This window comes from Papio anubis, chromosome 20, assembly GCF_008728515.1.
Source record: "Papio anubis isolate 15944 chromosome 20, Panubis1.0, whole genome shotgun sequence".
Taxonomy (NCBI): Eukaryota; Metazoa; Chordata; class Mammalia; order Primates; family Cercopithecidae; genus Papio; species Papio anubis.
Genome location: NC_044995.1, coordinates 17,831,509 through 17,857,066, shown reverse-complemented (window position 1 = coordinate 17,857,066; position 25,558 = coordinate 17,831,509). Strand labels below are relative to the sequence as shown.

The 25,558-nt window shown below is 58.7% G+C and overlaps 2 protein-coding genes across 6 annotated transcripts in view; one reads left to right on the top strand and one right to left on the bottom strand.

Moving 5' to 3' along the window:
* Positions 1-12,105, top strand: part of ACTN4 (actinin alpha 4) — an 84,734-nt gene extending 72,629 nt beyond the window's left edge. Inside the window, exons 12-22 of one of the 5 annotated variants that reach the window (XM_009194396.4) lie at positions 3,193-3,343; positions 5,257-5,365; positions 5,578-5,718; positions 5,798-5,980; positions 6,073-6,207; positions 7,392-7,571; positions 8,564-8,710; positions 9,571-9,651; positions 9,939-10,004; positions 10,596-10,754; positions 10,873-12,099. In XM_009194396.4, the coding sequence (XP_009192660.1) occupies positions 3,193-3,343; positions 5,257-5,365; positions 5,578-5,718; positions 5,798-5,980; positions 6,073-6,207; positions 7,392-7,571; positions 8,564-8,710; positions 9,571-9,651; positions 9,939-10,004; positions 10,596-10,754; positions 10,873-11,031 (1,511 nt within the window). In that variant the 3' untranslated portion in view covers positions 11,032-12,099. Of the gene's footprint in view, positions 1-3,192; positions 3,344-5,256; positions 5,366-5,577; positions 5,719-5,797; positions 5,981-6,072; positions 6,208-7,391; positions 7,572-8,563; positions 8,711-9,570; positions 9,652-9,938; positions 10,005-10,595; positions 10,755-10,872 lie in introns of all 5 variants that reach the window. The other 4 variants (XM_009194395.2, XM_003915478.3, XM_009194393.4 and 1 more) reach the window with 4 other exon arrangements.
* Positions 12,000-24,921, bottom strand: CAPN12 (calpain 12). The gene is made up of 21 exons (XM_031659038.1): positions 24,182-24,921; positions 23,621-23,690; positions 22,923-23,041; positions 21,982-22,115; positions 21,035-21,203; positions 19,556-19,630; positions 19,400-19,485; positions 19,255-19,329; positions 18,469-18,632; positions 18,180-18,382; positions 17,738-17,797; positions 17,338-17,546; positions 17,077-17,119; positions 16,946-17,005; positions 16,379-16,436; positions 15,886-15,956; positions 15,712-15,774; positions 14,970-15,048; positions 12,674-12,790; positions 12,532-12,590; positions 12,000-12,444 (listed from the first exon to the last, which is right to left on the bottom strand). The coding sequence occupies exons 1-21, from the start codon at positions 24,416-24,418 to the stop codon at positions 12,418-12,420; spliced, it is 2,178 nt and encodes a 725-aa protein (XP_031514898.1). The 5' UTR covers positions 24,419-24,921; the 3' UTR covers positions 12,000-12,417.
* Between the last annotated feature and the right edge of the window lie 637 nt (positions 24,922-25,558).

The following is a 25,558-nucleotide window of genomic DNA, read 5'->3' as shown; positions in this document are numbered from 1 at the left end:
ATAACAAAATTAGGCACGGTGGTGCACACCTGTGGTCCCAGCTACTTAGGAGGCTGAGGTGGGAGGGGATCGATTGAGCCAGGGAGGTCAAGGCTACAGTGAGCCTTGATCGTACCACTGCACTCCAGCCTGGTGACAGAGCAAGACCTTGTCTCAAAAAAAAAAAAAAAAAAAAAAGAAATGCTGCTTTGGGTTCCTCCAGCCCCAGGAAGCAGGGACCATTCAGGGGCCAGGTCCTCTTTGTTGCCCAGTCTGCCCTTGCCTCAGAGATTACTTACAGGTGGGCCCCTGTCAGTCATCCAGGAACACAGCCAAGCCCCCTCCAGCGCTTCAGGGAAGTGGCCTTATACCCATCCCTTTGTCACCTCTGCCCCTTTGTCACCTCTGCATGTCTTCTCTCTCCAGGGCGAGCATGTGGGGCAGGCCTCTTCCATCCCCCGCGCCCTGTGTTCAGAGTCGGCTCCCCTCTCCCACACCTCTGTGAGTGTGGACGGCAGGCTGGGGAGCCTGTGTTCACTGGCACGTCCCTTGGGCTAGGCAAGGGCCTGCCTCCTGGGCCTGCTGCGGGACCCAGACAGCAGACAGTGTTCACCCACACCCACTGCCTTCGGCCCCCCCTTCAGCATGGCCCACCTGCTCGCTCCTCCCACCTCCCATCCCTTCCCAGAGCCTCCTTCCCAGGCCTGGCTCCCCCTACAGGAGCGCAGCTGCACTTTCTGTTCTCAGCAGCCCTGCAGCTCCCTGGCCCTTGGCTCCGGATATGGGATTCCATCACGTCCCTGGCCTTCCTTTGGGTCACGCCAAGGTTGAGATTCCAGATCCCAGGGGTCTGGAAGCCTTCAGAAAGCTGCCAGTGCCTGGGAGAGCCACAAGAGCCATCCATAGGACTCCTCTCCCGTTCTGGCCACCTCCTTCCCAGTGCTGTCTCCTGGGCCCTCCGGCTGCCACTCCGCCCAGCTGAGCCCTTCCTTGCGTTCCTCAGTGCAGTTTCTCACCCCTCCCCACTCTGGCCGCATGCGAGTATGCAGCTCTGCATGGCCCGCAGCCCTGGTCACGGCCCAGCTCGTGTCCTCCTCACAGGAGCTCAGCTCGCCATGCCCGCAACAGCTGCCAGCCCCAGAGCAGCCCGGCCCCTTTGCTGCCAGAAAAGAATGCAGATGAGAGTGGATGGTGAGGAGGAAGGAAGGGCCTGGCCAGGCCAAATGCCGCACTTCCCTCTTGCCTGGCAGAAAGGCACCAGTGTGAGGAGAGCATGTTGGCACTGATGCCATCTTGTGTGGGTTGGTGGCCTCCATCCATTCCCGGATTCACTCGTTCATTCAACAGACAGCTCAGGTGGCTCCAGCCGTCCTTATCCATGGAGGCCTGGGCATTGCCCTGTGGCTGAACCTTCTGGGGGTCTTTCTGCCCACCCTTCAGCTCTTCAGTCCCTCTACAGGGCTCCGTGAGGCCCTGCAGATGGTTTCCTGCGGCTGAGGGGCTGGGTGGAGTGGCCCCACTGGCGTTCCACCCCTGGGAGAAGGGCTCTGGGGCAGCCTTCACCTGATGTTTAGAAGCCAGTCAGTCTCCCGGCCAGGGCCCAGCTGGTTCAGTGGCCTCCACACATCCCTGCCCCACCCCTGCCTGGCTGGGCATCCACCCGGGTCTGCCCATGGTGTCCGCCAGAACCCCCAGGCAGGCTGGACTGCTAATTCCCAAGACTCAGAGCCTCTGTCCTCTCAAGCAGCAGTTATGTGAAACAGGACGGGCAGGCCCTCCACACCCCAGGGTCTGGTCATAGCGGCCTCTTCCGCCCTGGGGTAGGTGGACCACCTTCGCTCCACGCCCCTCACCATCCCCCACAGCCCACAGGGGGAGGGTCGTCGTGGATGCTTCTCCAAGGGACTTGATTTCCTGGGAATACGACCAGCCCCCAGCGACCCCTTTTCCCCACTCCGGCTGTCCCTTGGCCTGGATCCCAGGTAGCCGTGGCCATGGCCCGCTGCCCACATCCTCTCGGTGCACCCTTGCTGGGACTCTGCTGAGGCAGAGGGAGATGTCACCTGCTGTTTCCCGTTCCTGCCCCTGGGAGAAAGCAATTGGAGAAGGGAATTGCAAGGCTGCCTTGTGGCTGAGCCTCCTGCCCCAGGGCTGCACAGCAGGGCCGGTGGAGCCAGAATCTCTCAGGCCGCCCACCTCTTGCCCATCAGCGCCAGGGCCGATCCCAGGGGAAGGCTGGTAGGTGCCTGACAGATGAGACCGGGAGAGGCTGAGGTGACGCTGGTACTGGCTTCATGCCTGCTGTGCTTGAACACCACCTCACTGGAATTTGAGAATAGTTCCATGCCACATAGGTGCTGGGGCTGGCCCCATTTTACAGATGAAGGCACAGGCCCAGAGAGGCCCTGGTGGCTGCACTGGGCAGGCAACTTTCAGGTGCGCTGGGATAGAGCTGAGGGGATCTCTGCTACCACTCCGGGGAAGCCCAAGTTGGTGTCCCTGAGGCAGGGCCCCTGTAGGAGCTGGGGTGCAGCCACCGTCCCAGGCTGGCATTTTCCCTGCAGTTCCCTAAAGACCTTCACTTGCTTGCAGGGCTGCTTGAGTTTTGGTTCTAGGATGTGTAATTAGCCAGGATCCGGGACTAATAACAGTGTTCCTCCTTTCCTTCAAAGGGCCTGACGGTAGGCCCGCCCCACTGCACACAGGACACTTTAGGACAGCGTGGGGCACTTAGATGTGGGAGAGAACCGCCACCTGTGCGGGTGCAGGCTCAGGCTCCTAGAAGAAGCTGGTTCCAATGCTTCCCCTTCCCCAAGCCTGCTGGGACATGGGCTTTGACCCCGGGTGCTTCTCTGGATCACAGCCCTCCAGAAACAGGTGCTACCTTTTCAAGCTGTGCTACCACGGCCCAATTTGTATGGTCTCCTACTAATAGAAGATGCTAAGTTTAGGACACACAGGTTGAGATGGAATCTCTCTCTCAGGCTCACCAACCCTGAAGTGTCCATCCAGGTCCATCCAGGTTACAGTTGGGCTTAAAGATCCCTAGAGGGTGCAGAAAAAGGTTCTGGAAGTTTCCATGCCACCGTCAATGGCGTGGAAGGATGTAGGGTCCACAGTCTCTCTTTCCCTCCCTCTGCTTGGACAGCCACTCCAGACTCCTGCCCCAGAGCTGCCGTGCTGTGGTCTTAAGTGCCTCTCTGCCCCCACCAGGGAAGGAAGCCATGCTGAAGCACCGGGACTACGAGACGGCCACACTGTCAGACATCAAAGCTCTCATTCGCAAGCACGAGGCCTTCGAGAGCGACCTGGCCGCGCACCAGGACCGCGTGGAGCAGATCGCCGCCATTGCCCAGGAGCTCAAGTATGTGCAGGCTCAGGACACTCCCATCACCTGGCTACCACCACAGCCTGCCCAGACTGGTGGTGGCAGCACGCCGAGGCCCAGCCTGCCTCAAGGCCTGGAATAGGGTCCCCAGTGCCCCAACTTCACCTCCTTCCAGAAGCCAGGGAAGGGCCTCACGGGATGAGGCCTTTTGCCCATCCTGTCTCAGCCCCAGATGGGACACCTGAAGGATCTGGATTCTCTAGCAGGAGGGCGGTGTCTGGCCCCTTGTCTTGATTCTTCAGGCTTTAGGGGTCCCTGGGGGTGCCACCTCTCCTGCTGGCCACCCCAGGTAGGCCCTGGCCCCCTGATGGGATGGGCCCCGGCCTCGGTTGCTCCCGGCCGCAGCTCCCTGAGGGAGCCGGGCTGCACAGTGAGCCTATTGTTCTGCCCGGCACCTTCCCTTTCTTGCTCAGAATACACTTATTGTAAGAGCTTCCAGGCAGCCGGGCTCCTTCTCCTCCCCACCCAGTCAGATAAACTTGTGTACACAATTAGTACGCTGAGGCTCGCGCTGGTGAATGGGGCCTTATTCCACCAGCGCGGCGGCCGGCAGCAGGGCGGGCCCAGGCAGCGGAGGCCCAGGCCATTACTTCATGGAAAATCCACAGGCCCTCAAGGGGCAGCAGGGCTCCCAAAATAGCTGTCTGCTCAAAAATAGGATCCTTGGCTATAACTGCTCTTTCCACTGATACCCCCACCCCACCACAGTCACCCCCAAATGTCTGCTTATTCCTATGAGTCCAAGGCCTGGCCCTGATGCCCAGTGGAGCCCCATGCCGGGCAGAGCTGGTTTCCTCCCTGAATCACTACCCCCCACTGCCCGGGTGCTTTGAGGATTCCCCATTGGCTCAGCCAGAGGCAGGAGTCCCATGGGGCTGTCACAGCACTGGAAACCACAGCTGCTTCTTTGGCACAGTTGGGGCACCTCAGGGGTCCTGCCACCACCACATCCAGGCCAAGGAGAGCAAGGCCACAGATGCAGCACCCTCAGGGGTGTGGGGGTGGGACACAGGCAGCTTCCTCAGTGATGGGGGAGCCCATTGAACCTCGTAGGAAACAGACTTGAAATAAACCCTAGGCCTGCCCCCTTCTCAGGCCCTGGGCAGTGCCATGTGAAACCCATTACTCTGCTCAGGAATAGGCAGTCCCTGAAGCAGCTTTCTGGACGGTAGCCCTGGAGGAACAGAAGGGAGGGCTGTCTGGGTCCTGTCTGTTCTGCTGCGGGGGAAGTACAGAGGCCTGTGGACCGTCCAGGATGAGCCGGATGGGCAGCCCTGCTGAGCGCTGATTAATGGTGACAGCAAAAACTCACTGAGCTCTCAGGGCTTTATGTGTACCAGCTCATTTAATCCCCACAGCAACTGTGTCACTGAGGGAACCAAGGCACGGAGAGGCCAACAGGTCTGCCCAGGATCACCCAGCAATGGAGTGGTTGAGATGGGAATGGCACCCAGGCCCCCAGCCCTACTGTGGAGCATGGCCTCAGCCCCTGTCCGCTGTCTGTGGCTGGCTTACCTGGTCCCCATGTCCTGTTCCTCCCCAGAGTCGTTCCCTGCCCCCTACCCCTCCTCAGGCCCCAAGGCCTGGTTGAAGGGCCACATTCTTAACTGATAGTGGCAGAATGAGTCAGGGATGGGTGAGCAGGAGGAAGCCCCTTCCCTGCTCAGGCCTGGTAATTACCTGTTAACCAGCCCTGTTATCACCCCTTCCCTTCTACCCTGGGGGTACCCCGGGCCAGAACCAAGCGGTGATTGATTAGTGATTGGTTGTTGATATCCTGGAATGTTGACTGCCCTGACACTCCGGCCTGGGAATCCTGGGGGTAGATGGGTCCAAGCCACCCACCAGTTGTTCCTGCCGGGCCTCATTGCTCTCTGCCTGGCCCGCAGCGAGCTGGATTACTACGACTCCCACAATGTCAACACCCGGTGCCAGAAGATCTGCGACCAGTGGGACGCCCTCGGCTCTCTGACCCACAGTCGCAGGGAAGCCCTGGAGGTGAGGAGGGGGTGACATCACCCATGGAGCTCTGTGCCCCTGCTGCCCTGGGGCTGGTGGTATAGTAGTGTCCAGACCCGTGAGCTCCCCGCAACTCCCACAGAGAGGATGTTCTCTGACTCCTCAGGGCCCTCCAGGCCCCTCCCCGCCCTCCTGCTCACATATTGACTTGCCTTCCCTCTGTTCCTGCCCCCTTCCCTCCCATACACCAGAAAACAGAGAAGCAGCTGGAGGCCATCGACCAGCTGCACCTGGAGTACGCCAAGCGCGCGGCCCCCTTCAACAACTGGATGGAGAGCGCCATGGAGGACCTCCAGGACATGTTCATCGTCCACACCATCGAGGAGATTGAGGTCCGCGCCCCTCAGCCCCCCATCTTCCCAAGAAGCTCTGCGGGGCTGGGCCGCCCCCTCACTCCAGCTCCTCCCCCAGGGCCTGATCTCAGCCCATGACCAGTTCAAGTCCACCTTGCCGGACGCCGACAGGGAGCGCGAGGCCATCCTGGCCATCCACAAGGAGGCCCAGAGGATTGCTGAGAGCAACCACATCAAGCTGTCGGGCAGCAACCCCTACACCACTGTCACCCCGCAGATCATCAACTCCAAGTGGGAGAAGGTGGGTCGGGGCCGTTGGGAGGGGCTGGGGGCAGGACGGCGGGACTGGGGGCCACCTTCCTGACCGCTCCTGCGCCCCGTCCCCTCTGTCAGGTGCAGCAGCTGGTGCCAAAACGGGACCACGCCCTCCTGGAGGAGCAGAGCAAGCAGCAGTCCAATGAGCACCTGCGCCGCCAGTTTGCCAGCCAGGCCAACGTCGTGGGGCCCTGGATCCAGACCAAGATGGAGGTGAGGCGCGGCTGAGCCCCGCAGAGCTGAGAAGGTTCCAAGGGAGCTCCCGCAGTGAGGGGCTCCCCGGCCAGCCCAGGGCCTGCAGACTGAGGCACCTCGCAGAGCAGGTCCCAACTGTCACCACCCAGGGGCCATGATCACCCTGCGGGGTTAGGAGAGTCCACAGAGCTTGAGCCTGGAATCCTAGCACCTGGGGAAGCTGAGGCGGGCGGATTGCTTGAGCCCAGGTGTTCGAGACCAGCCTGGGCAACATAGTGAGACCCCCAACTCTACAAAAAATACAAAAATTAGCTGGGTGTGGTGGTGCGCAGCCCAAGAAGGTCACGGCTGCTGTGAGCTATGATGGTGCCGCTGCACTTCAGCCTGACAGCGAGACCCTGTCTCAAAAACAAAAGTGGCAGTGCCCTCCAGAGAGGAACTTGGCTAAGGAGTTGACTGGAGGTGGGTTTGATCCCCGAATGCCCTGGCCTGATGATTGTGAGACTCAGGCACTATTGAACCTCTGATCCGGTCCTCCCAGCTCTAAAATGGGGATGAAAACAGTTACTTTATTCTTAAATGCTTTTTGCACCGACTAACTAGCCACATAAGTGCTGTCATTCTGATAGCAGCTCTGGCCACCACTCACTGAGCACTCACTGCGTGCTAGGCAACCAGGCTGGCAGCAGATGACCTCATTTAAACCCAGCAAGTCTGAGAGGGGGTCTGAGTGCCAGGCAGGCCAGCCCTGAGGTTCATGCCATCCACGCAGCATGTGGACTTGTGGGTGCCGAGAAATGGAGTGCCCAAGGTCAGGAGCCGCGGCCAGGCCAGGGTTCAGATCCCAACTCTGCCTCTAACTGCACTGAGCTGTCCTCCGTGAGCCTCGGTTTCTACCTCTGCAGTCAGGGCTTGCCACAGCCCTGGCCTCACAAAGAGGTCAAGGGTAAAATGAAGTTGGGCACGGGGAGTGCTTGGCAGAGAAAGCCTCCCTGTCATAGTCATAGCTGCTTTAACACGAGAGGGCAGGACCGGAGGGGACAGTCGTGAGCAGTGGGCCTTCCTTCCCAGGGACCCACAGGCCAAAGCCCCAGGCCAGAAGGGCCCCGGGGGAGATGCAGGCCAACGGCGCGAGTGGGCTTCTCCAGGTGGTCAGTGGTGGCAGGCCCACCAGCCTCACCCCACTGCCTGCACCCCCATAGGAGATCGGGCGCATCTCCATTGAGATGAACGGGACCCTGGAGGACCAGCTGAGCCACCTGAAGCAGTATGAACGCAGCATCGTGGACTACAAGCCCAACCTGGACCTGCTGGAGCAGCAGCACCAGCTCATCCAGGAGGCCCTCATCTTCGACAACAAGCACACCAACTACACCATGGAGGTGCGCGGCCGCCCCGCCTGCTGGCCCTTCCACCAGCACGGCCGACTTCCTCACTGGAAATGGCTCGGGCCAGTGAGAAGATAGCTGTCTGCTGTCTGTTGTTTTTCACTCTGTTTAAAAATTATTGAAGAGACCAGCACTTTGGGAGGCCAAGGTGGGAGGATGGCTTAAGCCCAGGAGTTCAAGACCAGCCTGGGCAACATAGCAAGACCCTGTCTCTACAAAAAATGAAACTATTAGATGGTGGTGCATGCCTATAGTCCCAGCTCCCCAGGAGGTTGAGGTGGGCAGATTGCTTGAGCCAGGGAGGCAGAGGTTGAGGTGAGCCGAGGTCGTGCCACCACACTTGTCTGGGTGACAGAGCCAGACTCTTGTCTCAAAAAATGAAAGATTCAAAAGACTAAATCAAAATGTTCAGACATTTTTTAAAAATTACTTTCCCTAGCACTGCTCTCATCACCATGACAATGCCCCTCACAGGACAAGCTGGTCCAGGGGCCCAGGCACCGTTTGCCCTGTGGCCTCAGCAGTATCAGCTTTGCTCAGGGTCAGAGCCTGCCACCGGCTAACACGCCAGGAACGTTGCAAGCTGGTCGCTGTCATATTGGTAGCTTGAGAAGCCAAAAGATTGGAGACTCTTGATTCACCCCATACAGGTCCACAGATGCCTCAAACCAGAGTTGGCTTATTTTTTTCCCCCGAGAGCCAGTGGTGAGACGTTGACCAGACTGTGTCCAAATAGTCTCCACAGGGATCCCGGCACAAGAGTCATAGGTGCTTGCCCTTCTGCTGCCCCTGTAGCTGGGAAACACACTGACTGTGGAGACATAAGCCTTGTGGCAGAGGCAGCAGGGAGGCACCACGGCCCATGTCCTCCGGGAGGTGTACAGGAGAGCAAGGGCTTTCCCCAGGGCAGGCTCCCGAGGACATCCCACCACAGTGAGGACAGTTCACAGCACCCAGCCCACAGTCACACCCCCGTCTTCCCGCAGCATATTCGCGTGGGCTGGGAGCAGCTGCTCACCACCATTGCCCGCACCATCAACGAGGTGGAGAACCAGATCCTCACCCGTGACGCCAAGGGCATCAGCCAGGAGCAGATGCAGGAGTTCCGGGCGTCCTTCAACCACTTCGACAAGGTGAGCAGCCTGCCGCCGCCTCGGCCTCTCCCTTCCCGCCGTTGCCGTCCCAGCCCGCCCCCTCGTCTCTGCATCTGTCCGTCCTTTCCCATCACAGTTGCTGAGCGTCGATCGCCACTCTCAGGGCCAGCAGGGCCCTGCCACTGTCAGGGTGTGGCCGTGTGGCACCGAGACCCCAGCCCAGGCCACTTCACACACACAGGCAGGGGGCCAGATGTCCCAAGTCCTGCCGTCTGGGGTGGCATCCTCACCACCCCTGGGGAAGATGAAGTCTCAGCACACCCAGGCTTTGCAACCCGGTCTGTGAACCTGGACACAGACACCCTGCATGGTGCTTTTAGAATTCAGATTTGGTCTGGCAGCCTCATCAGAGGGGCCCTGAGCGCCAGTTTGCTGCCATCCCCAGCCCACCCTGCCAGGCTGACAGACTGAGGAGTGTGCAGCCTCAGCTCTGCACCTGGTGTCCCCAGGACAGGGTGCAGTCCCTTCTGTCTCACTCCAAATCCCAAAGGCAAGGAGGGCCCCTCTACCTCCTATCCTCCTGGAGGACAGCCCCTCCAGTCCTGGGACTTGTCCTCAATTCTGTAGCATCCAGCTGCCACCCCTGCTGTGGGCAGAGAGGTATGGGAGGCGTCTGCCTGCCTTTGAGCTTCCAAGGTTGGGGGCAGGATGAAAGGGGCCCGCGCCGCCCCCCGCCCCATGCGTCCCTGGCCATCTCCTTGTCCACGTCACCTCTAACTCTGTGTTTCCCTTCCCTACGTGTCCCTTCCCCCTGCCCTCTGCATGTGACCCCGATCCCTCATCCTGGTCTCCACGCCCGCCACCCCTCCCGCACACCTGCCTTCGGATGGCCCCGGCAGGACCATGGCGGGGCGCTGGGGCCCGAGGAGTTCAAGGCCTGCCTCATCAGCCTGGGCTACGACGTGGAGAACGACCGGCAGGTACCGCACCCTGGGCCCCAGTGGACCGTGGCATTAACTGCTCTCTCTCTCTCTCCTTCTCTCTTTCTCCCCTTGCCATCCCACCCCTGCCATCCTGTGTGCCATCTCACGGCTCTCTTGCCTCCCTGCCCGCATCTCCCTGGACACCTTCCTTCTTACCTGGTCTCTTGGGGCCGCTGTCTCCCTGCTCCCCGCCACTGTCCTGTCTGCCCGCTGTGCACATGGGGCGGTCCCTCTTGCCTACTCTGGGCCCGGCCTCCTCTGCTATGCCTGCGTCCTCGGAGCAGAAGCAGACAGGCAGCATGGACTCCGATGACTTCAGGGCTCTGCTTATCTCCACAGGATACAGCCTGGTATGCAGCTCTGTCTCCCCAGCCGCCCGCTCCTCCTCCTCCTCCCCTACCTCTCCCCCTCACCGCCTCCAGAGCTTCCTCGTCCTCGGGGACACTCCTCCGCCCGAGCAGCGCAGCTGTGCCTGCCTCTTCCTCTGCTGCACCTGCCGGGGTGGGGTCCCTCCGATGACTTCCCAGCCCCCCTTCTTCCCTAGAAGTCTCCAGAGAGAGGGGGCAGCTCTCCCACTCTCTCTCTCCCTTTTCTTTCTCTTTTTCTCTCTCTTTATTCCCCACCCTCCAGAGCTAACTCTTGAGTCTGGGCTGAGGGCAGTAGACCCCAGTTCCCTGCTGTCGGAGACCACAGGAGGGGAGGGTGCAGAGAGGCCCTGCTCCCCAGCCTGGGGCACTGAGGGCTTGGGGCTCTGGGGCAGCCAGAGCAGTGGCAGGCTCTGCTCGGGGCCAAAGCCAGTGGAGCAGGTGGGGAACAGGGCGGACACACATGCAGGTTGGGCCCTGCTCTCAGCTGTTTCCCTGGAGACCCCACCAGTGTGGGCCTGGCTGCCCCTACCCCACTCAATGTTGCGTGTCCCCCACCCCACCCCCTCCTTGCAGGGTGAGGCCGAGTTCAACCGCATCATGAGCCTGGTTGACCCCAACCACAGCGGCCTTGTGACCTTCCAAGCCTTCATCGACTTCATGTCTCGGGAGACCACCGACACCGACACGGCTGACCAGGTCATCGCCTCCTTCAAGGTCCTGGCAGGGGACAAGGTGAGCGAGACCCCTACGAGGCTCATGGGGGCTGACGAGAGGGGTCCCTGCAGTGGGAGGGGCTGAGGGGGCAGCATGTGGGTGGGGATGGCTCAGAGTCCCACCCTGCTGGCCCCAGAACTTCATCACAGCTGAGGAGCTGCGGAGAGAGCTGCCCCCCGACCAGGCTGAGTACTGCATTGCCCGCATGGCACCGTACCAGGGCCCCGACGCTGTGCCCGGCGCCCTCGACTACAAGTCCTTCTCCACAGCCCTGTATGGCGAGAGCGACCTGTGAGGCCCCGGAGACACCCGGACCCAACACCCGCCACGGCCTCCGGGAGGGGCCGGGGCAGCCCCACAGTCCCTTCCTCCACTCTGTATCTATGCAAAGCTCTCCGCAGTCCTCCGGGTGGGTGGGCGGGCAGGGAGGGGCTGGGGCAGGCTCTCTCCTCTCTCTCTGGGCTGGCCAGGAGGTTCCCCCGACCAGGTTGGAACTGGGGAGACTTGGGGCCAGTGCTTCTGGTCTGGTAAATATGTATGATGTGTTGTTTTTTTAACCATCGTGGAGGGGCCAGTGGATTCCCACAGCAAAACCAGTCCCTTCCATGCCCTGGGGATGCCCCACCACACCCAGGTTTCTTCCTTTTGCCCTGAGGTCCCTTCAAGGCCTCCCCCATCCAGGCCAAAGCCCCATGTGCCTTGTCCAGGAACCTCCTGGGCCCTGCGAGGGGCCAGCAGAGGGCGCCACCGCCACCCGACGGCTGGGGACCCACCCAGCCCCTCCCTCCCTGCTCCAGACTCACTTGCCAGGAGGTGGGGGCCCCAACCAGCACCCCACTTTCACAGCAGAGCAGCTGAGTTGGCAGACCGGGCCCCCCCCGAACCCCACCCCATCCCACCAGCTCCGGCCTTGCTTTGGCCTCACATGTCTCAGATTTTCTAAGGACCAAAAAAAAAAAAAAAAAACCAAAAAAAAAAAAAACCAAAAAAAAAAAAAAATCACAAAAAAACTATAAAAAATAATTAAAAACTTTCAGAGGATTACTATTTACTTTATTAACTTACGGATTTATTATATAAATATATATTCACCTAGCAACATATCTCTGCCGTCTCTCCTGCTCTTGTCATGAAGACATAGCCGATTCTCTTCCGGGCCCTCGCTGACGCTGCGTCGGGCGGGGGTCTCTGGGGACCCTCCAGAGGTGGAGGTGGGCTGCTGGCCTGGCTACCTGGTGGTTGATGGTTTTGCTCCCCTACCCCTTTTTTTTTTTTTTTGAGTTTATTCTGATTGATTTTTTTTCTCGGTTTCTGGATAAACCACCCTCTGGGGACAAGATAATAAAACATGTAATATTTTTAAGGAGGATTCCTGCGGTGTCATCTTTTTTCTCTCTCGTGTCTGTCCTCCACTCCTAGGAGAGCCAGGGCAGAGCTAGCACCGTCCTAAGCTGTCAACGTGGACTAGCTCGTGTCATCTACTCAAGAGGGGCTGTCACTGTCCTTGTTTCTGAGCAGCACACAGGCCAGAGTGGTCACCCAGCCGTGAGCGGTGGGGGCCAGAGATCAGCTCCAGGTGGGTGGATGCCAGAGAGAGCAGCACCCGTGCCAGGCAGGGGCTAGGGAGGTGGTCTTGCGCAGCAACCCTGCCCCAAGCAGCAGGTGCACCCGTCCTGAGATCCTAGGAGAAGGTGGCCGCCTCCATCCACTAAGCAAGAGAAGGAAGACAGTGGGCTTGAGGCAGGGAGCTCCCAGGATGGAGCCTGAGCCGTCCCGTCCTTCCCACCCGGCTCACCTGTCTGTGGGTCAGGCAGATGACCCCCTCACCCCCATCCAGGTGCTGGCTGCAGTGGCCTGTGCAGAGAGGAGCAGGGTGAGTGCCCACTAGTCACCATACCCCTTCCCCCATGCCCCACCATGCCAGGAGTGGTACTCACAGAAGATGCAGGTGAGCTGGGCCACACAGGACACGAACCGCTCGAAGTCCACACGCAGACGGCTATCCCGGTAGCGGCTGGTGAGGGCCTGGGTCAGCTGGTTGTTCAGGTGGAAGCCTAGAGGGAGGCTGCTTCTGAGCCCAGCGGCCCACAGGGAACCCACCTCAGCATTGCATCCCCACCCCACCTCCTCGCGGAGGATGCGGATGCCACAGGGTGTCACACCCCAACTCTGCCCCATCCCAGCAGGGCAAGCACAGGCTGGGCCCTTCAATCATCTGGGTCTGTTTCCTCATCCACCAAACGGGGACTGAGACAGCCCCGACCCCATAGGGTGTGTGAAGACAAGAGCGCTCGGACAGCATCTGGCGCGTGACTCGACGTGTGGGTACTGTTACTCCTTAAATCCTGTGGGGCTTTCTCCTTGCCAGTGGGCACTGGAGGATATTTCTGTGCCGCAAAAAATATCGTCAATCCCCTATGGAGTCGGTTTCTTTACGGTCCACCTCAGAGGCGATTTCTAAAGCTGAGAAACCGTGTCTGCTGTGGTGTCTCACTGGAAGCTTTCCAAAACCCAAAACAATGGGTTCTTGACCCCTTCTGAGATGCAAGGTCGTGCCTCACGACCTTCTCCTTTGTCTCCCACGTGGCCAAACCCAGTTCCAAGGACCATTTCGTGGGCTTCTGCTGCTTCCAAAGCCCATCTTCACCCCCATTCTGTGTGTTCATTCTCTTCACAAATATCTACCAAGTAAGCGCGACTCCATACTGTGCCCACTGCTGTTTAGCAGGAAGCAGGAGGTCAGATGACCTGCCCCAGGTCACTCTCCCTCTGGCCTTCATCTGCCCTCGGGCATAGGGGTGGAGGCTGCTGTGCCCAGGGCTATGAGAAAACCCAGCCAGATGGGGTGGAAGGACCCGAGAAGGGGCTGGAGCCCCTCAGCTGCCTGCAGGAGTTCCCGTTTGAGAACTTCTCAAGGTACTTTATCAGTTTCCTTCTTACTGGAATAACTCTGGGCATGTAACAGGCACTCAGTGGTGCCAGATGCGTGAGCACAGCCTGCCACCTGCCACCTGCTGTGAGTCCTTGCTCCCTCACCTCCGTTCCTGTCTATCTCGGGCCCAGCCTCTCCCTCTCTGCCGGACGTCTCCCAATCCTTGGCTGTCTCTGACCCCATCTCTCCCTCTTTTGACTTGGGCTTTTTTTTTTTTTTTTTTTTTTAAACAGAGTCTTGCTCTGTTGCCCAGACTAGAGTACAATGGCATGATCTCAGCTTATGGCAACCTCCGCCTCCCGGGTTCAAGCGATTCTCCTGTCTCAGCCTCCCAAGTAGCTGGGATTACAGGCACACACCACCACACCCGGCTAATTTTGTATTTTTAGTAGAGACTGGTGTGGTGGCAGACAGGCCTGGGAGTGGGGTTGGGGATCTGGGAATTCCAAGTTCTGACCCCAGCCCACTCTCCAAATCCCCTCCACATGAGGGTGACAGTCCTGCACTGTCTCATCTGCCTTGGAGCCCATGGAAAGCCTTTCTCTCCGACTTCATTTCTTGGTTAGGATGTTGTGCTGGGCTTGTTCCAGCTCATCAGGAGGAACTCAGCCTCATAGCAGAGGCCATTGGCTGGCTCTCTTTGGGGTGCTCCGGCTTTTTGTAATGAAAACTGCGTTCTCTGATCATTAAGTACTATGCCCCGCAGTCCATGGATGGCTCTTCACTGCCCTGGGTACTGGCTTTTTTTTTTTGAGAGTCAGGGTCTTGCTCTGTTGCCCAGGCACAATCAGGGCTTATGGCAGCCTCAGCCTCCTGAGTAGCTGGGACCATAGGTGTAAGCCACCACACCAGGCCCTGGCCATTTCAGAGAGGAAAACAGAGGCTCGAAGAGATGGAGTCAAGTGCCCAGAGCCCCTCCTGGAGTCAGTAGAGTGAGGATTCCAACCTCATGGCACCAGAATCCAGAACATTCTACCATGCTGCCCTGGGGGCCAGAGCCTCTCAGACACCAGCTCCTAATCTTCCCCTTCCTGGAGGAGCCTCTCTCTCTCCCCCAGCACCCTACCACGCACATCCCCCTTTCATGTCCTCCCCACCCCACAAACACCCCTTGCCCTCCTTCCTTATTTGGCCTCTTTCAGGGTTGCCCAACCCCTGGCAGGGACTGGCAACAAGCTAAGGTGTGGGCTTGTGGATGGCCACGGTGCAGATGGCCACAGCTGAGCGGGGGGGACTTGGAGACGATGGGATGGGAGAGAACAGGTCCTGTCCCCACGACCACCCCAGGGCCCTGTCCACACCTGCCGCATTCAGCGCCAGCCTCAGCTCGTAGGAGTTCATGGTTCCAGAGGCATCCTCATCGAACTTGTGGAATATGGCCTAGGCAGGAGGGATGAGTCAGGGCTACCCCCCAGGCCTTGAAGCAGGCTGCAAATGGGGCCCGCCAGGCAAGACAGCCTGGTGCCCATCGCAACTCCCTTTTTTTTTTTTTTTTTTGAGATGGAGTCTCGCTCCATGGCCCAGGCTGGAGTGCAGTGGCCGGATCTCAGCTCACTGCAAGCTCCGCCTCCCGGGTTTACACCATTCTCCTGCCTCAGCCTCCCAAGTAGCTGGGACTACAGGCGCCCGCCACCTCGCCCGGCTAGTTTTTTGTTTTTTTTTTTTAGTAGAGATGGGGTTTCACCGTGTTAGCCAGGATGGTCTCGATCTCCTGACCTTGTGATCCGCCTGTCTTGGCCTCCCAAAGTGTTGGGATTACAGGCTTGAGCCACCGCGCCCAGCCTCCCAACTCCCTTTCTTCTGGTGTGGACCCCCAGAAAGCAGCCTAACCACTTTGGACTTCTGTTTCCCAATCTGTAAAATGGGACAAGCTGAGGACAAGCTGAGGCTGGGCGGGGGCAGGGATATCCCAGCCAGATCCCTCCAAGTCAGCATAGTCTAGCCCCCCTCATTCCCTGGGGCTCTGATAGCCCACAGGGTGCCTATGTCTCTGTTAGTAAAGGTTTCTGTCTTTCTGGGAAGAGGCCCAGTCCCGCACCTCACCTGCCACTCCAGGAGGTGGCCCCAGAGCTGCTGGAAGTGGTGTAAGGCCAGGCTTTGCCCATGCTGTGTTGGGGGTGGGGGCATCTGGTTAAGGTCAATCTCTCCAGAAGGGGAGGAGACTCCGGCATCCCCTTCCCCACTCCCTCCCTCACCCAGGCACTTCCCCCCATGTACCCCGAAACACTGCAGCAGCTGCTCACAGGTCCTGAGCCCGATCTCTCTGGGGGTGTGGGTGTGGACCCTGGCTACAGGAAGAGCAAAATCAAACCACAGCACTTTCCTGCATTCTGGCCGCCACTCTGAGGGCCATGTGGATGCAACTCCCTCAAGCAGGCGATGTTGTCAGTCCCATGTTATAGAAGCCGAGGCACAGGGAGCCACTGACTGCTGTGACTAGCAGAGCTGGGATTCAAATCCAGGCAGGGGTGCCCAGTCTGTGCTCAAGGCAGCCTTGCCTCTCAGCAGAAGGGGAACTTGCGAGCAGCTGTGGCCCAGGTCACCGGCCCACACAGGATCCCTTGCAGGGAGATGCTGCCAGGCTGAGCCCTGGCTTCCTGAGCCCAACTCCCAGCAGCACCGTGGGTTCACAGACATAGGGTGGCACCGGCTCTGGTTGCAGGACCCCTAGCTAAGACCCCTCCTCCTGCCCCCATCCCAGCCAACTCACCAGGCTCCAGGGCAATGCTTAGTAAGGCCTGCAGCTGAGAGGCATTGAGTTCTTCCTCCTAGTCCAGGAAAGAGGGCTTGTGAGGCCATTGACTCATCCAGCTGCTCTGGGCCAGGCCCTGTGCTTGGCTGGGCTAGGGACACGCAAGGGCTGACAGAGCCTCAGAGCTAGCTCCAGGAGTGGGGGGAAGACAGGCCTGTCCCCACAAGGCCATGGCTGTGATGGGGGAAGCACTGGGCTGTGGGAGCTGGTGGGGGGCAGCAGACCGGCCTGGGGGAGGGTCAGGGAGAGCTTCCAGGGCTGGACACCTTAGATGAGGCCTGAGCCTGGCCGGAGGTGTCAGGAGGGAGAGGATGGTCCTGGGAGAGGGTGGTCAGTATGGACTGAGCCCAAGGCCCTGAGGCAGGGAGGAGCTGTGAGCATTTCAAGAAAAGGTCATGAGATTTAAGCCCGGAGGGAGGAAAAAGTAAGCAAAATGAGACACCCGAAATGCTAGGGCGGGGGAAGGGGGATCTCCAAAGGGAAGCTGCAGCGGGATGCTCCCTCAGCCCAATACCCCCTCCTCACCTCTCCAGCCAGCTCCTTAAACAGCTGCTCCAAATCCAGCTCCAGGGGCAGGTAGGGGCCCTGCGGCACGGGGAAGTTTAGTTCAGGCCAAGATCCCCGCCCCATCGTGCCCCTCCCGGAACAGCCCCCACCTGGAGAGCCTGCAGGTCTGCGCTGATCACGTCGTCGATCTCCCTGCAAATTACAGATGGGAGGTGGGGAGGGGCTGTTTGCCCCAGCTGGGGCTGTGTCTCAGCTGAGGAATCACGTGGGGTCTATCTAGGTGGGGACCGTGCCGTGGGGCCCTGGGATCATCCTCGCGGGGCGGGGGGTCCTGGGGGCGGGTCAGGTCTCGGGGGTCTCGGGGCCTGTCTAGGCAGGGATGGGGTCGGATTTGGGTGCCCGGGACTCACACGGCCGTGTGGCGGCGCTCGGAGAAGACACGCAGAGTGAAGTCGGCCTCGTCGCCGGCGTGGGCGGTGCTCGGCACCACCAGGTAGTGGCCCGGGCGCAGGCGGCAGCGGCGGCTCACGTCGCGGCGGGCGCTGAGGGGCGAGCGGTCGGCGCGCAGCAGCCGGGGCAGGAGCGCGCGGCTGCGCGGGGAGTCCCAGAGGCCCAGCAGCTGGGAACGGGGCGGCGTGACCATGGACGAGGCTCACCCCCGGCCCTTCAGCCCCGCACCCTCCAGCCCGCCCCGTCCACCCTGCCCAACCCCCGTCCACGCCTTCCCTGCCCCCGGACCCCGGCTCTGCCCCCCACCCCCAGCGCAGGTTGACCAAGCCCCAGGGCCAGTTGACCCCATCCCAGACTCACCTCCTCTGGAATCTGAAAGAAGCAAGAGCAAGGGGCGTCGGGGCAGGGGAGGGATGGCCGCTCAGGGTTCCCCCTCCCTGCCCTTCCTCACCTCTCTGCCCTCTCCCTCCTTCTTCGTCCTATTAGGACTTTATTGTCCTTTTGCCCTGCAGTTCCCTTCTTAACCAAACCCTCTCTGCCTGACCTCTTAACTCCTTCTATTTATGCCTCAGTGATCTTTATTCTGACCGATCCTGGACTTGTTCTTTTGTCTGTCCTGATTTTTTCGACTTTATCTCTTTGCCTTTAGTCTTTCTGTTCTCGATTCTTCCTGTCCTTGGTTCTGTTCTTCCTTGATTTCTTTAGTTCGACCTTTATTTATCTCTCGACCTTGTTCTTTATCTTGCTCCGTTTCGAGTCTTTATCTGTTTCGATCCTTTCCTGTTCTTTGTTGATTGCTGACCTGACTGATTGGTCGGTTTATTTCTGCCGCCGGTTGGTGCTGGGTGAGGGACAGGCGACTGTGTATCTTGAGCGTGCGGCCCCCCCGCGCTGGGCCCCACGTCAAGCCCCCAACCCCAGTGGGCCTCTTCTCCTCATCCTCGTCCTCCTCCTCGTCGGGTTCCAGCAGCGTTAAACGGAACTGAGGATTGGTCCAGAAGGTTTCTAGGGGAGGAGGAAGAAAGGGGGTTTCCCAGCCGGCCACAGCGCCCCCCACCCCGGCAAGCCTCTCAGGGCCCCTCAGGCCTCACCAGCACTCGGCTGGCTCCCGCCGGAGTTGAAGCCGCGCACCCAGCGGCCTTGGAAGGTGTGGACGTGCCAGCCGCCCCACTCCGGGCTGGGGCCCAGCACCTCCGGGCTCAGCGAGCAGATCTGCACCGTGTCGAAGTGAAGGAGGAAGTCCCGCAGCTCCATCCTGCACGGTGGCCCAGTCAGACCTTGCCCGGCCCCACCTCGAGGGGGTCCCAAGATCCCGGAAATGACTCCCAGATCCCAAAGCCTCCCACATTTCTTAAATATTGCCAAATACCCTTCAGGTTCCAGAAATGACCCCCAAATAGCTGGGCTTCTAGCTCCCCCAAATTCCTCCAAGTCCTCAGACACCCCACAAATCGCCATGATTCACAAGCTGCCCCCAAATATGTTAAATTGCCACCAAGCCCCAAAGAGCAAGACCCTTAGACTCTGAATTACCAACAAGTATCCTTCAGCCCCTCAGCATTGCCAAATCTCAAGAAATGCCCCAAATATCACCAAGCCTTCTTCCATTGCCCTAAGTACTATACCCTCCACAGATAACTATGCCTTCAAATTCCCCTAACATTACTACTTTTTTTAGCCCACTCCAATCAGTGGCACTCTAATATTACTACCAATTCTTCCTTGACTTCCCAAAATGGAACCTGGCCCCAAAATTACCACCGATGTACACAGTTTCTCCTTATCAGGACCCATCCTTCCATCGGGGCTCGCCCCTCCCTGAGCCCCCTGGCACGGAGACCCTCCCAGAGGCACAGCTGGGACCCTGATGAACTGACCAGAACTCGCCATCCTCCTTTTTCACCAGCAGGGCATCGCGGCACTCGGTGGGGAGTGCGTCCCAGCGTGGGCAGCTGGAGAGACTGCAGTGTGAGGGGCGGGCAGGTGGGGTCCAGCCCCACACCCACCCCAGACCCATCCCACCTGTCGCTCCAGGCCCCGGTCCACTCCACGCGGCCCCATGGGTTCCGCAGCCGCAGCAGCCGCACCTTGGTGAAGCCCAGGAACACCTGGGGCAGCATCATCAGTGGGGATGATGCCTGGACATGGCCTGCCACCCCACCCATGGGGGACACTCACCTTGTGTGTGCCCGTGACGGAATACGCGTGTCCCTTCACCAGGCCTTCTTCTGTGCGGCACTCGCCCCGATCACTCTGGGCAGGGGATGGGATGGTGAGGCTGAGGTGGGGGACAGGAGGGCAGCTGCTCCTCCCTGCCCCCAACCTCCTGCCACCAAGGCAGGAGCCAACCAGAGCACTGAACTGAATGGCACACAGCTCAGAGACCATGTCAGGGTTAGTGACTGAAGGCAACAGAGAAAAGGAGAGGAAGGGAGATGGAAATGAGACAAAAGGAGAGGTACAGGCTCATGCCTGTAATCCCAGCACTTAGGGAGGTTGAGGTGGAAGGAATGCTTGAGGCCAGGAGTCCAAGACCAGCCTGGACAACATAGCAAGACCCCAAGTCTACAAAAAGTTTAAAAATTCGATAGGCATGGTGGTGCTCACCAATGGTCCCAGCTATTCCGGAAGCTGAGGCAGGAGGATCCCTTGAGCCCACAGGTCAAGGCTATAGTGAGCTATGATGACACTACTGCACTCCAACGTGGGTGACAGAGTGAGATGAGACCCTGTCTCCAAAAACAAAAACAAACAAAACAGATGGAAAGAGGGCCTGGAGTGGTGGCTCACACCTGTAATCCCAGCACTTTGGGAGGCCGAGGCGGGTGGATCACGAGGTCAGGAGATTGAGACCATTCCGGCTAACACGATGAAACCCCATCTCTACTAAAACTACAAAAAATTAGCTGGGCGTGGTGGCACGTGCCTGTAGTCCCAGCTACTTGGGAGGCTGAAGCAGGAAAATTGCTGAACTCAGGAGGCGGAGGTTGCAGTGAGCCAAGATTGTGCCACTGCACTCCAGCCTGGGTGACACAGAAAAATTCCATCTCAAAACGAAAAAAAATAGATGGAAAGAGGAGACAGACAGAGACATAAAGAAAGATACAGAAGAGAGAGACAGACACAAAAGAAAAAGAGAAGCAGTAACTCAGTAGAGGATTTAAGTAAATTAATGAGTGAAGGAGTTAGACTAACTCAGTGAATGAATGAGTGTGTCATGAGGTCACAGATGAACACATGATCCAAGCTAAGCCCACGAGAATCAATCCTGGGACTTTTACTGAAATTCTCAGAAAGAGGCACTCTTTTTTTTTTTTTTTTTTTTTTAAATAACCCCTGGGGTGGTAGGAGATACCTGCAGCTATGGGGGACCCTTTTGTGCCCATGAGGGGAGAGCCTGGCTGAGAGTGACACTAACGCAGAACGGGAAATAAACAAACATAGTTGCAACACCCTCAGCATCTGGATCCAGCTGTGCCTGAAGCCCCTGATTCATGAGAGCAAATGAATTTATTTTTGACTAGTTAGATTTATGAGCGAGCCTAAGCCAGTAACAGAAGCAGAGAAGAACCAAGGAAGCACTCCGCCCACCCCACCACACCCCTGACTGTGCTCTGGTCCTGGTGGGGCTTCCGCATGGGAGTCCAGGTCTCTTACCAGGGCAGTGGCGCCCACGAGGGACTCCTTGGCCAGGGCATGGCGCAGGGCAGAGAAGAGCCCCATGCTGTTTTGTCTCAGATAGAGCACCTCACCCACGCCGCCTGTGAAGTCCACAAAAGCCTCATTCATGTGGCCGCCCCGCATCACCTCGTAAGAGCCGTGGAGCCTGTGGGAGCAGATCTGGGGTGAGGGTTGAGGCAAGTACGAGCATCTCAGGCACCCCTGCCCTAGGATCTGCAGGGGCCTCTATCTCAGGGTATAGAATCCCCAGGGGAAATTCCTGAAGTTTTGAGACTTTTTTCAGGGTCTCACCCTGTGGCCCAGGCCGGAGTGCAGTGGCGTGATCTCATCTCACTGTAGCCTCAGACTCCTGGGTTCAAGCGATCCTCCTCCCACCTCAGCCTCCTGAGGAGGTGGGCCCTCAGGTGCACACCACCACACCCAGCTAAAACAATTTCAAACTCTTGGCCGGGCATGGTGGCTCACGCCTATAATCCCAGCACTTTGGGAAGCCGAGACAAGTGGATCGCCTGAAGTCAGGAGTTCGAGACCAGCCTGGCCAACACGGTGAAACCCCGTCTCTACTAAAAATACAAAAATTAGCCAGGTGTGGTGGTGGGCACCTGTAATCCCAGCTACTCGGGAGGCTGAGGCAGATGATTTGCTTGAACCCGGGAGGTGAAGGTTCCAGTGAGCCAAGATCGCACCACAGCACTCCAGCCTGGGTGACAGAGTGAGTGAGACTCCGTCTCAAAAAAAAGAAAAAGATGTGAAGTTGCTCAGGTGATGTTATGATTTGAGGGTTCTGGGCGTTGTCACTTGGTTTGGGATTCTTGGTGGGGTGTCTGGAGGATTGCAGAGCTTGGGGGCTCTGGGTGCCCCCTGTGGCTTGGTGCCTGCTGCGGGGACTTGGGGCTGCAGCTGGTTGGAATTGGGGTCCTCACTTGGCATAGGCCTTCTCCAGGAGTGGGGCCCAGAACTCGTTCCGCTGTTCCGAGCGCACGAACATCAGCTTCCCCTCGCGCACAGGCAGCCTGTCATCCACCACGACGTCCACCCAGCGGCCAAACTGCCAGAGCTGGCGGGAGAAGATGCAGGGCCGGACTCGGCTTCCAACCTCCAACCCTGTCTGGACCCTGCCTCTGGGTCCTGACTCTGCTGTGCCAGTCCCAGAGTCAGGAATTACAGCCCCAAGTCAATGTTAACTATGAAATCCATATCACCGGCTGGGTGTGGTGGCTCACACCTGTAATCCCAGCACTTTGGGAGGCCGAGGTGGGTGGATCACGAGGTCAGGAATTCGAGACCAGCCTGGCTAAGATGGTGAAACCCCGTCTCTACTAAAAATACAAAAAAGGCCGGGCGCGGTGGCTCACACCTGTAATCCCAGCACTTTGGGAGGCCGAGACAGGCGGATCATGAGGTCAAAAGATCGAGACCATCCTGGCTAACACAGTGAAACCCCGTCTCTAATAAAAATACAAGAAATTAGCCGGGCATGGTGGTGGGCGCCTGTAGTCCCAGCACTCAGGAGGCTGAGGCAGAAGAATGGCATAAACCCGGGAGGCGGAGCTTGCAGTGAGCCAAGATTGTGCCACTGTACTCCAGTCTGGGCCACAGAGCGAGACTCCGTCTCAAAAAAAAAAAATTATCTGGGCATGGTGGTGGGTGCCTGTAATCCCAGCTACTCAGGAGGCTGAGGCAGAGAATTGCTTGAACCCAGGGGTGGGGGCGAAGGTTGCAGTGAGCCGAGATCGCGCCACTGCGCTCCAACCTGGGTGACAGAGCGAGACTCCATCTCAGAAAAAAAAGAAAGAAAAAGAAATCCATATCACCAAGTCACCACGGGGAAAACTGAGGCATGGGCAGAGGAACTGAGCTGTACCTGGAAGTGGAAGACACCTGCGTAGCCATGCTGGAAATCCTGTCCAGGAGGGACCACCCGGCGCAGGAGCCGGGGATACAGAGTAAGGGAGGCGGCGGCCGCAAGGAACCAGCAGTTACCTGGGAGGAGAGGCCGGGATTAGGTGAGGAGGGAAGGAGGGAGGCCGGGCGCGGTGGCTCACGCCTGTAATCCTAGCACTTTGGGAGGCTGAGGCAGGAAGATCACTTGAGCCTAGGAGTTCAAGACCAGCCTGGCCAACATGGCAAGACTCCAGCATAAGAAAATTTAAAAATTAGCTGGGCATGATGGCATGCACCTGTGGTCCCAGCTACTTGGGAGGCTGAGGCAGGAAGACTGCTTGAGTCCAGGAGGTCAAGGCTGCAGTGAGCTATGATGGTGCCACTGTATTCCAGAATGGATGACCGAGTGAGACCCCATGAAGGAGAGGGGGGGGGGGGAGAGGGGAGGAGAGGGGAGGGGAGGGGAGGGGAGGGGAGGGGAGGGGAAGAAAGAAAGAAAGAAAAAAAGAAAGAGAAAAGGAAGGAAGGAGGGAGGGAAGGAAGGCAGGCAGGCTTAGGGAGAGAAGAGACTGAGGAGGGATCCAGGGGCCGGGAGTGGGGGGACCAAGGGATGGAGCTGTCAGGATCCCAGCTGACACTGGCTGGACCTGAGGACTCAAGGTGGGTTCAGGGTCTCACCCAGGCTCCCCTGACACACATCTGTGCGGCTCATGTCTTCACAGATGAACTTCGGCTCAGCACAGAACTCCTGTGGGTGGTGGGGGATTCCAGGCCTCAGCCCGAGAAAGGAAGGGAAGGTCACATGCCGGGGCCCTGCCGCCTCTGCTGCTCCAGAGCAGTGAGGGCCTCCAAGCCCATGAAAGGCCTGGAAGCCTGTGGGCAGGAGCATGGCTTTCCTGGGTCTCCAGAAGCTGTGCTAAGCCAGTCCCATGGTAGCCCCCTCCTCCCTCAGACCCAGGAGTCCAGATCCTCAGCATGCTCCTCCCTCAGACCCATTAGTCCAGGCCCAGCCCCTCCTCCCTCAGACCCGAGAGTTGAGGTCCCCAGCCCCTCCTCCCTCAGACCCAGGAGTCCAGGCCTCAGGCCCTCCTCCCTCAGACCCAGGAGTCCAGGCCTCCAGCCCTTCCTCCCTCAGACCCAGGAGTCCAGGCCTCCAGCCCTCCTCCCTCAGACTCCAGAGCCCAGACCCCAGCCCCTCCTCCCTCAGACCCCAGAGCCCACACCCCAGCCACACTTTACATGGGGCCTCATCCATTTCACGTCTTTGGCCTTCTCCGAGTCAGGCCCCAGCTGGTCATAGCCAAGGGCATCAGGGCCAGCAGGGAAGTAAGGGTCACGGAACAGGATCCCCGAATCCAGACAGGCTGCCCGGATTGCCTCATAGCTCTGGCCCCGAAAGAGCTGCAGGCCCCCAGCTCCGACCCCAGCCTCCTCGTCCACGAGCTGGATGGTGACCCTCCCACTGCTGCACGCCATCTGGACACTGGTCTCAGAAGCTGGCACCAGGCCCTTTAACCTCCTGAGTCACGAGGCGGGGCCTCTCCTCCACTGGAGCCCCAGTGGGGGTCTTTAGGCAGCGAGGAGCCTTCGCTCGTTAATATTAATTGATGGTTTGGGGTGCTGGGGAGCAGGGACGCCTCTTCAGTGGTTTTCTCCCCAGGGCGTGGGGCCTTCAGTTGTGGCCAAGGTAGCAACTTAATGGGCTTGGCCAGCAGCAGGAGAGAAGGCGGGCAGAGCTGAGGGAGGACCGGCTGCCGCTGTGAGGGCACCAAGAAGGAGGTCAGTGTGGGGGTGAGCTTCTGCCTACTTATGCCTGTGGGGCTGGGGAAGGAGGCGGGTTTACCTCAGTGTCTCTCTCTCAGACTGCCTCTCTCCCCCTCCCTCTGACAGTTTCTCTCTCCCCATGTTTCTTCTCCATCACTGTCTGGAGTGCACGATCTCAGCTCACTGCAACCTCCGCCTTCTAGGTTCAAGTGATTCTCCTGCCTCAGCCTCCCGAGTAGCTGGGATTACAAGCTCACACCATCATGCTCGGCTACTTTTTGTATTTTTTGGTAGAGAAGGGATTTCACCATGTTGGCCAGGCTGGTCTTGAACTTCTGGCCTCAAGCAATCTGCCCACCTCAGCCTCCCAAAGTGCTGGGATGACAGGTGTGAGCCACCGTGCCCGGTCAGGTTTTGTTAATTAAAAATTTTTTTAAGTAGAGATAGAGGGTGGTGGGGACGGTCCCATATGTTCCCCAGGCTGGTCTTAAACTCCTGGCCTCAAGTGATCCTCCTGCTTCAGCCTCCCAGAGAGCTGGGATTAAGGTGTGAGCTACTGCATCCAGCCCTTTCTTGTTTGTTGTTTCTGGCAATATCTGTGTCTCTGTATTTCCCTGTCTCCACCCCTCCTCCTCTTCTTTTTTTTTTTTTTTTTTTTTTGGTAGAGATGGGGTTGGGAATCTCACTTTGTTGCCCAGACTGGTCTCGAACTCCAGGGACTCCTGCGATCCTCACTGCTGGTTCTCCCAAAGTGTTGGATTACTGCCAGAGCCACCACACCGCCCCTCTATCTTGTTCTTTTCAGCATGTTCACCTCTGTACCTCAATGACCCAGGAGTCCAGGCCCCCAGC